This window comes from Acartia tonsa, chromosome 2 (assembly GCF_053477335.1).
Source record: "Acartia tonsa isolate MP-2025a chromosome 2, ASM5347733v1, whole genome shotgun sequence".
NCBI lineage: Eukaryota > Metazoa > Arthropoda > Copepoda > Calanoida > Acartiidae > Acartia > Acartia tonsa.
Window position 1 is genome coordinate 11,518,290 of NC_137261.1, and position 12,073 is coordinate 11,530,362.

The 12,073-nt window shown below is 30.7% G+C and overlaps 1 protein-coding gene across 1 annotated transcript in view; it reads left to right on the forward strand.

The window, feature by feature from the left end:
• LOC145312396 (death-associated protein kinase 1-like) overlaps nucleotides 1–12,064 on the forward strand; it is a 463,414-nt gene extending 451,350 nt beyond the window's left edge. Inside the window, exons 37-47 of the mRNA XM_080151633.1 lie at nucleotides 2,285–2,339; nucleotides 2,745–2,902; nucleotides 3,753–3,876; nucleotides 4,147–4,349; nucleotides 4,649–4,751; nucleotides 5,178–5,294; nucleotides 5,691–5,795; nucleotides 6,171–6,294; nucleotides 9,801–9,975; nucleotides 10,265–10,384; nucleotides 10,693–12,064. Of these exons, the coding sequence (XP_080007759.1) occupies nucleotides 2,285–2,339; nucleotides 2,745–2,902; nucleotides 3,753–3,876; nucleotides 4,147–4,349; nucleotides 4,649–4,751; nucleotides 5,178–5,294; nucleotides 5,691–5,795; nucleotides 6,171–6,294; nucleotides 9,801–9,975; nucleotides 10,265–10,384; nucleotides 10,693–10,765 (1,357 nt within the window). The 3' untranslated portion in view covers nucleotides 10,766–12,064. The remainder of the gene's footprint in view (nucleotides 1–2,284; nucleotides 2,340–2,744; nucleotides 2,903–3,752; nucleotides 3,877–4,146; nucleotides 4,350–4,648; nucleotides 4,752–5,177; nucleotides 5,295–5,690; nucleotides 5,796–6,170; nucleotides 6,295–9,800; nucleotides 9,976–10,264; nucleotides 10,385–10,692) is intronic.
• Nucleotides 12,065–12,073: the final 9 nt, after the last annotated feature.

Below are 12,073 nucleotides of genomic sequence, written 5' to 3' on the forward strand. Positions count from 1 at the left end.
CCCTTAAAACGTTGAGATATGACTGCTCTGTCTTTTAAAAAAAGAACAAACAGTCTTAAGTACTTAAAATCTTGTAGATAGAACCCATAATGTTTAGAAATTTTGATGGGCAGGTCAAGAGCTTTCTTTAGACACCTTAATAACGTTTCTAACACAATCCTAGCCATTTTGACTTAAAAAAGAAAGATCTGTCAAACATCAAGAAATAAAGAGACCTGTCATGTCTAAAAGTTTAATGGATCTGTCTTTTTAATGCCAAATTGGCTAGGATTAAGTTAGAAACCTGGTTAAAGTGTCTATAGAAAGGTCTTTACATGCTCCATCTAAAAATCTAAACATTATGGGGTCTATCTACACGATTTTAATTACTTAAGACGATTTGTTGATTTTTAACCTCCATGTAAGGAAAAATTCTCCACAGGGGCTAGTAGTGCTCAGGAGAGGTTAGTAGAAATCAAAATTCAATAATGCTTTCTCATTGTCATTACTTGGACATGAGTTGGGTCATTTTTTGTTAGTTTTTGACTAAAACTGTAGGGTTTATATTGAAAAGAGTGAAGCGATTGGTTTTTTTTTAAACACCCTTTATACTGTTGGAGTCCAAAAAAATCTGTATTTCTTAATTTTTTAATACAACAAGAACGAATTGGATTTTCAGTATGGTTTTAAAACTGATTGATATCCGCTGGATCTCAGCTATACTAAAAATACATGTATAGCATAATATTCCAGATGATTTCCTCGAATATTATCTTAAAAATATCCGCGGAAAGTATGATAATTTATTGATCTCTGTTAGAAAAGCATCAAAATTGATTACAGTTTATTTTTAATATCTCTATTAGTAGAAATGCGTTTCAAGTAATAAATGTACTGAAAAAAACAACTGTTCTAAATTTTATTTATATTTTAACAGAAAACCAGGACTTAAAATTAGTTTTTCTATTGGTGATGACGGAAAATGGGTGAAAAAATCTGTTTTTTTTGTGTGTCGCACCCTGTATATGTTAAAATTTTGTCAGATTTTTGCATAAAATGTAAATATGAAACAAAATTGACTGACATCAGGATTTGGCGAAGGATTTTACTAAATTTTAATGAATATTTTATCATTTCCAAATATGCTAAAATTTGAAGTAGCAAATACTCGGATAGGTCAGCCGCTAGATCTTTCAAACGGGTGTAAGTGGGAATTATAGAATCCTCTGCTCAAACCCTATTGAAACAAAAACGAATCTTACCTAAAAGATCGGCTGGCAAGCCCAGACAAAATAAAGTTGATAAGACTCTTAGTGGTAAAAGACTGAGATCTAAAGGGATAAGACAAAAATTCATAAATTTACATACCAAATGATGATACACAAAATTACACTTTCTTTAGATTACAATTAGTGTTTGCAATGTATGTAAACTCGACTCCATGAACCAACAAATCAAAAAATAATAATAACTTTTCCAAAGTTTTTGAGCCAACGAATAAGAAAACGTTATTTTAAAACTTTAGAGACTAGTGTAATAAACCTACCATTGTCCCCTCCCTTCCTGGGTAAAAAGATTTTAAAAATAAATTTTGCATTCCTATCCTAAATTTGCTAGTCGTTAACTTAAACCATACGGCGACAATTCACGTATAAATCAGTTGACAATCCTTTATCGAATTCCTTTACTTTTTACGTAACCATCTACAATTTTGTAATATTTTTTTAGTTCCAATCCTTAGATTACATATTTAAAAATCATTTATTTTATAATATTTGATTTTTTGTTTATTTCTTAGAAGTTATGAAAATAAGATATTTTTATTAAAAGTTTTTCTTTGCGTATAAAAAAGGGTAATTTTTATTTATATTTTCTTGTACGTTGTAATCCTTAAAATAAAGTAACAGGATGTGTGTTTGTCTGTTTGTTTGTACCGAAGGATCTCGCTAACCGCTGAACCGATCGGGTTCTCCTTAACAGGGTAGCTTATTATAGGTCCCAGGAAGGTTTATAACTATTTTGGGGGAGGGTACCACCACCCTCCAAAGAGAAATCACAAAAAAAACGTATAGAGACTTGAACGCAACATAGATAGGTATTGTAGAGACTTTAACGCAACATAGATTGGTATCGTATTATTAAAAAAAAGTGCCATTAGAGGCCTCAATCGGCGTAGCCGCTAGTAGTTAAAATAAAACGCATACAAAATAATGCATTTAAAAAAAGAATTTATTTTACTTGAATAAAACCGTCAAAATTGTAACCAATTAAAAATGTAATGTTGATTTTGTATGAAATATTAGAGCATATCAAATTTTCCTGTGGTCACGTGGGCAGACTTCATAGCTCATCTTCATGAGGTAAAATAATCTTCTAGTTTGGTTTAGAAACCGATCAATACCCACTGGATTAGAACCAGGACCCAGCCATACTGAAAGATCATTTATACCACAGTATTACAGACAATTTTTAACGAATATTTGTTAGCCTGGACCTTCGGCCCATGGGAACTATAGGTTCTAATTTTATATTTTATCATTTTAATATCTGCGGAAAGCTGTCTATAATACTATGCATTAAATAACTATTGATATTATTAGAACAGATGTTAAAGGCAAAGTTATTTGATAACTATGTTTTGTCTATATATAGTTCTCAAAATGATATTTTTTTTATAAATGTATTCTATAAGAAATGGCCGATATATTATATACTTATTTGTATAAACAACAAAAAACATCGTTTTGATTGAAAATTTGAATTAGGTTGTGAACCCGCTAGCCGGCGACGAACATCTGAAGGAGGTTATTCAGCAGCTGCAGCTGATGGGGGAGGTTGTGTATCTAAAGTCCGAGACTGCTGACCTCATCTGTCTGTGTCCGCAGTGGCTCTGTAGTACCCTCTGTGGACAGGTTTTATCCAGGTAATACTTTTATTACCCTAAATGGGCTGTCGGATCAACAATCCGTACAACAGGAGTTTTCAGGTTTTTTGTCTATATTAAGTTTCATATTCCTCTTTCCAATAATACGAGCGATGCAATTTGTGGACCATATTATTTTTCACTTATTTTAATGGATAAAATAAATAAAATAGCTGCCATTTCGTACCAAAATGTGTACACGTTCTAACAAATAATATGACCGGATAAACGGACAGACAGACTTATTCTTACTGATTACCAATGATATTTTTTAAAATGAGTTTTCGTTGGATGTAATATCCCTTGTTCATGAATTCAATATTCGCACTAGATGATTTAAGATATAGTTTATGTTCTAATTTAGAATCCTGACCCTAAATATAAATGTCTATGCAAAAATACTAAAGCACCCAAGAATTTAGGTACCTAAATTTATCAATAATTGTGATTGTGATAAAGGCATAAAACTTTTTTTTTTAAAAATCCAATATAAAGAGAATTATCTTTCATTTTCTTGGGTAAGGTATGTAAACTTAAAAGTGACCCAATTCTTAGGTCCTCTAATACTAGAGAGTAAATGTTATCTTATTGCAACCTTGTGTTATGTCAAATTGTCAAGTAGTATAGTCAATGTAGGTTAGGTGCATTAATGCAATTTAATGTATAGTAGAGAGTTTCATAATACCTTTTAATTTATAGATTTGCTAGAAGAAAATAAATGAAATAAATATCATTTATATAGATTTATATTTTTAAATTACCTTTGATGGAAAACGGTATTCTAAATATTAAAAAATTGAATATTGAAAAATATAAACTTTTGACTAAAACAAATTACATTTAATTTTAGGGAACTTCAGACCCAGCTTGGGGGAGCCGGACGGTACGGACTGGTACATTTTCAAAACACACTACCCCAAGTTGAAGCCAGGGATGGAATTACCATCCTCCAAGCACTGGGCATCTGCATTAAGGTAAAGCATAATTATAAAAAAAAACATTTTGAGATTGTATTTTTAATGGAGTATACTTGCAACAAGGGGGTGCGTTCAACCCATACAAGTAGCCTAAACTTAATGGAACAATGTAAAATTTTTCTGAAAATTGTTGGACAAATGCTTCAGCCTTTGGTCGACATTTTAGCAATGCTATTTACAAAAAAAAGACAGACATAAAGACATCCTGTTAGTTTTCTATGTATATACATAGAATTAAAGATTACAATTTAATTATTTTTTATTTAGGGGTCAGAGGACGGAGACGTTGAGTTAGAAATCCCCTCATTCTACACAGAAGAGCGCAAGTATACCTGGCAGGATAATGTGACCGCTAGCAGTCACACACACTACGGTGGAGTCATCCTGCAGACAACCAGCTCTGCATCCAGAATTTTGGAAATTATGTTCCCAAGGATTCAAATCCAACTTAGAAAGAATTCTTACAGAAGGTATATGGATAGATAGATATTTAGATAGGTGGATAAATAAGTATAAAATCGGATAGATATTTAGATATATTTTTAAATAGGTAAGTATAAATACAGATAGGAAGCTAAATTAAACATTATTTGAAAATCCCTTACTTTAAAAGAAACGATAGAAGATAGTTAAAAGTGCAGAAATAAAATAAAGATTTGAAGATACACATTTTATCAATAAATTAATAGAGATATTCTTTGATTATTTGATAATAAAAGCCATAAAAATATTTCATTGCTTTAAAAACTAATCTTACACTAATTCCTAGATATGACAGCGAAATAATTCTTGACCAATGGAAAAATGGAAGCCGTTTGTTTTCTGGTTCACTAGAGGGAGTTGTAGAAATCATCAAGGAACCTGTCTCGAAGGTCAGATATTATGTTCTGCAGGATTTCTTAAAATTACATAATAAAATTCTAAAGATGATAAGAATTGAAATTTAGTGAAAGTTTTTATAATTATTTATGAAACCTTTACATACCTATTAAGTTTAATTTAGAGAAGATTAGCTTTGATCATGATATTTTTGGAAGTATACAAGGACGTCCTTTTTTTTCATTTTATTTTTATTTTATTATAATTTTAAGGGTGCCTACGGTACCCCCAAGTTCTCTTTCAAGTTCTCAAGTTTCTCATAGAGGCATGGACATCCAAGCTTTTTTATTGGGGGGGGGGTTAAAATTAAAATTTTTAGGGGGGGTAATCACCACTTTACCCCCCTACCCTTGGACTTCCCTGCAAGTATATCAATTTGTCGTCCATTGTTTTATGATCCCAATAATATTTAATTTTAGGTGAAAGGATTCCCATGTGCAGGGGAGGCTAAGATTCTGGTGCGTGTACGCGGCCCACCAGGCACAAGTAAACTCTGCTTCTACTTCCTGGAGGAAATACTGGGCCTTATTGATCAGGTATTGTCCATTGAAACGTCAATAATTTAATCTAGATTTTTTATTTTCTCCTTTTACTTAGTAATACAAGTATTTTTTAAAACACTAATGACGTTCTTAGCAAAGAAATGAAAACAATATATTTCTGAAATCTTGTTTAAACAAAAAATATATTTTTTTAATCATTGAAAATTTATTTCTAAATTCTCATCTAAAGCTTAATTTTATATGAATTATTTAAACCTTAAAATCTAAAAAAAATTCTGGCAATTACCTACCTTTACTCCAAAATAGCTTAAAACCAAATCTCTTTCGATATATCTTGAAAAAGGAAATAATCATTAGTCCAGCCTTAGAAGATCTTTCTACGTTACTTACATACATAAAGCTTCTTTTTAAATCAATTCCGTTTTTTAGGTTTTATTAGAGATGTCACCTGGTCTGGCCATAGACAAATATATCATGAGCAGCAAGGATCTGCAGGATCACAAGCTTACTGTTCATTCCTGGCCACCTGGAGAGGTATACAACACTCATAAATAGATAGATAGCCAGATAGATAAATGGATAGACAAATGGATAGATAGATGGATAGACAAATGGATAGATAGCTGAATATATAGTTAGATGGATAGATAGATGGATAGATAGATGGAAAGATAGATGGATAGATAGATGGATAGATGGATGGATAAATAGATGGATAGATAGATGGATAGATATATGGATAGAAAGATGGATAGATAGATGGAAAGATAAATGAATAGATATATTGATAGATAGGAAGAAAAATTAAATGACAAGTACCTACATATATAGGCAGACTTATATAAATACAAGAGTATAAATTAATGTTATCATTTACAATACATTGTATTAATAATTTAAATTTTTCAGGTGATGTCTGCCCTGAAAAGCTCAAGTTGGTCAGGTGAACTGAGCCATCCTGATGGATGGAAAGAATGTCTACAGGATCTGCTCTGCTGGGGAGATACAAACATTATTCAATCTTTAATCAAAGGTAAATGTGTGATAAACTATTATGCTTGGAGAGGTGATGGGTTTGAATCCCGGCCCTAAAAGCATTAGTTCTTACTATGTCTGCTATGTCAGATGTATTAATGGTAATAGTTGAAGACAGCCTTGACCTAAGATAGTTGCAATTCATTAGTATCGTTTATTAAGACTTTCAGACAAAAGCCGTGGAATCAAAATAGGTTTTGTTGTCTGCAAAAGTTGGGATGCTAGTGCCTTAGGACCTACTAAAAAGGTCAGGCCTTATGTTTTTATAAACGTCCCCAGTGAGTCAGATACTTGTTTTACATTTCAAGCTGCTATTCAATATTATAACCCATAGCCGCAATTGAACGTTCATATTAATTTGAATATATACATTTTATTTTTCTATTCATCATACCTAACATCCTTCCTTATTAAAAGTTTAGTTACCAGTACCACATTTCTATTTCATCTTTTTAAACCTGTTTGGTTATATCTATTTATTTGTCAGTCTATTTATCTATCGTAGTCAGGGAGAGGGGGGGGGGACATTTGTCTTTAGATTATACTTGTACTCGAAGTTTTAAAGATATGCTCTCTTATATGCTCTAACACTTTTATCAAATTTCTTGGTTCAAACCAATTGTTTCTTAACCTTTCAACAAATGATTTTAATCTAGATAAGTGTTAATTTTGTTTATCATCAATGGGTATTCCTTTATATCCCTGCTTAAAGAACATCTCTGTGCATTATTAAAAGTTAGCACAATGAGTAAAATGATTAAACAATATTGTTGATAAACTGAACTTTGTAGCAATTTCTCTCAAATTGCCATGTCGAACACATAAACCCAACTTATCTATTTTTATGTTATTTATAATTTTTGTTTTATGTATCGTAAAACTTATTGAAACTAGAAAGCTAAAAATTCAATATTAGCTTCCTATATAAATGAAAGAAAAAAATACCTTTTTGTAGTAAACTGTCTATGGATTAATTATTGATTTTCTTCTGTTGACTTTTCCTTACAACTGTGTGGTACTACTATGTAAACTATGTAGGACTATGTAAAATTGTTTAAAATTGTTAAATGAAGCATCCATAATTGAATCAATGTGTCAGCAGCACAGCAGCACTCAACTTTTACACAGGGCGCGTCAGCCGCGCACAAGCCAACTTTAAGCCTAAGGGAAATCGACCTTCTACAATTTTAAAATCAGCTGGAAGGCTAAACCTGACCCAAATATAAATTTAGATTTACAAAGCAAAAAAATGGGTCTAAATTTGAGGCTTCGGCGCGGATGCCGAGCCCTACTTTTAAAGGTGTGTATTAACTTCTGCACACCAGTATTATATTAGCAACTTTACAAACGTCATTTTCGTTGCTTTTCTATCAAAATTAAACGCTTAGTAAGATCTATTGGCAATTTCCTTCAAGATGCCTTTCGAGGTCACAGGCCTTTCTCTTCTTTTTGGATTAAGTTTAAAATAAATGGAAGGGCCATTTTTTCGTTTGCTTGTTCATCAAATTTGGTCAGGTTAGGTTTTTTTGTGACTATGTACATCCGCAGAGTTAGGACACTGTAATTATAAGCCCCGCAGAATTGCAATTGTTAGAAATAGGACTAAAATACCCCTTCCTAAATTTCAATAAATAAGAAATTAAGTAAAAGGTGGATAGTCAACTACTCTACAGCCTTTTTGCGGTAAAGCACCTACATATTTATAAATTTTTTTTGTGCATTTTGCGAATATGAAACACTATATTCAATTGCGGATGTAATAATATGCGAAAATGAATGCACAACATCATTCTTTGGCATACAAATTCAAAATTGATTTGCCACATCAATACGATAAAAATCAGTGTTAAATAATTCTTGCTTCTTATTTTTTGGATCACTTTCTTGGGTAAAATAACATTCTGTATAAGATTATGCTCTACAGAATAATATTAGACCAAGTGAATAATAACCAGACATAAACTTCGTTAAAGTCATGCCTCAATCTGTCAATTTAAAAGCACATACTTTTTCTGTTGTTGTTTTTAGAAGCGAAGCTACTCTAAAATTCACTTTGTCCGTCAGTCAGTAATTTTATGGGGGAAATGGAATTTACTCAGCTTCTATGAAAGATAGAATGCTGAGATTTTTTGACAACATTCCCATCATTAAGGAGCACAATTAAGTATAAAACGTCAATGGCGGTAGGACCGCTTTTTGGCAGGTTTTACTTTTACGTAGTCCCATCCACGATTTTTTGTGCTTCGCTACTTATAGATATTGTCATCCTTATTTTATGTTCATTCGGCTTAGGATACGAATAAAAATCTAGTGTCTGATATTTTAGAATATAAACCAGACAGCTTGTCATGACATAGGCTTGAGCGTTGAGCTTGAGTTGGACCTAGATAGAGGCTATACAAAAGTGTCACGTCTTTTACTGTGGTTTTTTTATTGTCATTCGGCTTAGGATACAATAAAAATCTATTGTCTTACTAATTTTAGTAATAATAGTATAAACTTTCTGACAGTTCTGTTGAGACAGCGTGTCAAGTCATATTGTGCCTGAATGTTGAGCTGGCCCTAGTGGCTATACAAAAGTGTTACTCTTTCTCCATGAACTTAAACTCAACGAAACTATGGCTACATATACATATACAGCGTGTTTTTTTTATGAGCACTTTTTTGAAAGCAATTTTACCCCACTTATAGTTATCAGAATTTAATGATTAATGGCTTATTTTCTTCGTTTTTTAAGGGAAATTATGAAACAACAAATAAAATTACAGTTTTTGTTGAAAAAGTACAGTAAAGTTGAAAATTAAAAACTTAGGTGTCAACATATAAAAATGGTTTTAGCGCATTTTTCTTAAAAAAATGGATTTTCTGTAGTCGACTTTGGGGGGCCAGTACTCCCTCCCTGGCTGAGATATGACCTTCAAACTTTGATATGTTCTAGTACATGTCCCTAATAGTATCTGTATACATTTTTAGCTCTATATCTCAACTTTGAAGTGTTTAGCAGCCATTCTTGCAAAAGGTTGATTATTTGAGCATAAGAAAAATGCGCTAAAACCATTTTTAGATGTTGACAACTAAGTTTTTAATTTTCAACTTTACTGTACTTTTCAACAAAAACTGTAATTTTTTTTGTTGTTTCATAATTTCCCTTAAAAAACGAAGAAAATAAGCCATTAATCATTAAATTCTGATAACTATAAGTTGGGTAAAATTGCTTTCAAAAAAGTGCTCATAAAAAAAACACACTGTATATTCTAATGCATAAACCTGGATAAATTGATGTTAAATTGAATCAATTTAAGATTAAACAGGATGGTTAATCTTATTATTCTAAATTTAAAGGACAATTTATGTTAAATTGATAATCATTATAATAATCTTTATTTTTTGTTGACAAGTGTCGCAGCAATAAATAGCTATCTATTAATATTTTACTTTACAAACATGCCCTAGTTATATAATAGCTGCACTATTATATAACTAACCATTTATTTATTTGTCTAGGCCCTGACCTACATGTATCAAGTATAAGCACAGTGACCCGTCAAAGCCTGTGCAACCTGTTGGACGGGCCACATCCCCTGGGGCGTGACTGGTGCCTGCTGGCTGTACAGCTGGGACTATCAGAGAAGGTGCCTAAGCTAGATATTGGAGCTGGATCCTACAGCCAAACGGCAAGGTAAAACAACGTCTAATATCTATAAAAAAAACACTAGCGGTTGTGTCCCTACCATCTAGGGGCTCTATATTGGAAGGGGTAGGGAAAGGAAGGAAAATAGCCTCAAACAATCTAAAGACTCCATCGCATCACTAGTTATCTTAGCTAAGCTACAGACAAAAAATTATCTACTTAATTCTCTAAACCAAAGATAAACTGCCATGATGATTGTGCGAGGATTTAATAATGTAAAGATTATATTTCTGTTAGTTTGAACTTAGCAAAACATGTGACGACAATAATATTTCAGATTGTTGGATGAATGGGCCAACTGTCCTGACAGTAAGGTGTCAAATCTTCTGGATCATCTACACACACTTGGACGCGAAGATGCTGTACAGGTCATTCTGTCCGGCTGTAGTCTCTACAGGTATAGATTTATTATACATAATTAGATAGATATTTAATTAAAAATTTTATAATATAATGGATCTTAAGGAATAAGACAATAAAAGATAAACTAATAAACAACCCTAGATTATAGGTTTTGGCTGAAAAGTTTAAACACTTAAATGGTAAATTTAATTAAATAAGTCAGCTAAATATGCTTTGGAGAGTAGGTATATAGAAATTATGTTAAAAGTTGAATAAATTATAAGATACGTATTCAAGTAGCTAGGTTTGGAGATAAAAACATAGATAGACATACAAATAAAATGATATATATAACTTTTCTAGAATTCAAACCCTTGATGGTGAATCGGCAGAAATTGAGCTAAACTCTAGCGGGGGTTCCAATGTGTCTAGATGATCAAAACAAAATAATTGTTGCAAAACAATTATACATGAAAAATCTTCAAAAACTTAGTGGAAAATCATCCAAAATATATGTGAGACATTGATTAGTGATTTTTGAGTATTACATACTGAACTACTTAGTTTAGAAAAAGTGATTATAATTATAAAGAAAGAAAATATAATTAAAGTGAAAAACTATAAGATAGAAAATACCTATATGAAGAAAAATAAACATTAGAACCTAATCTTGCCAAATGAAAATCGCTGTAACAGCCAAATTAGATTTTTAGATTTATTTTATTTTTAGCATCAATTAAGCCAATAAAAAATCAAGTTTTAATTTTTTAATGATTAAAGGCCTAAAAGTAACTTTAAATAACAGTATTTAAAAATGACATTATAATGTTATGGAAAAATATTTATATTTTGTGTAATTTTAGTTAAATAAAAAATATTTTGCCTAGTCAAAAACTTAAAACTTACTTTAAAATTTAGGTATCTTTTAAATGAGAAATATTTTAGATTTAATTTTAGACAGTTTTGGCATTCTATTAGATTTTAGACTATTATTCAGCCTTTAACATGTAATTTATGTATATTTATTTTTTTGTACCATTATTTATAAAAAATCTGTTGACACCTTCGGTATATTTTCAAAGAATATTTATGTATTTATGTTAAACTTTTAAAGTTTTAATTATTATTTATTGTACAATGGCATGACTTATTATATTATTCTTGTGATAGCAGTTCGTAAATATATATATTTATTTTTAGCTGTATATTTGTCGTCCAAAAATATTGCCTTTTAATTAACATAAAAACAATTTTGGTTTTATTTTATTTAATGTATAATCAGTTTTTTACTTTTTCACAATATTAACTGTTTTTCTAAATCATCTAAAATATTAATCACTGTGTGATAGAAAATAAAAGAAGTTTATTTTAAGATTTAACACTAAAAAAGCTTGGTTTTATACAAATTAGTATGTAGATGAAAACATAACGGTTCTTTAAATATTTTTTTACTATAAAATCAGTTGTTTAGCACATAAAACGATTATATTTTTTTATATTTAATTTTCCCAAAGACTTTCACTTAAGTTTCAATCGAGAAGGTGCCCTTTTGATTTCAACAACTACAGTCAATAATACATCTTAACATGCTTTTCTTTTTGTTCATTTAAAAAAATTAACTTATTTTGCTTTCTAGCTTACAGTGAAATGCTATATGTAGTAACTCTAAAATGTAAAATAAATATTATGAATAAATTGTATTAATTTATTGATAAATATATATTTAGTCCTGAAAGGTTATTTT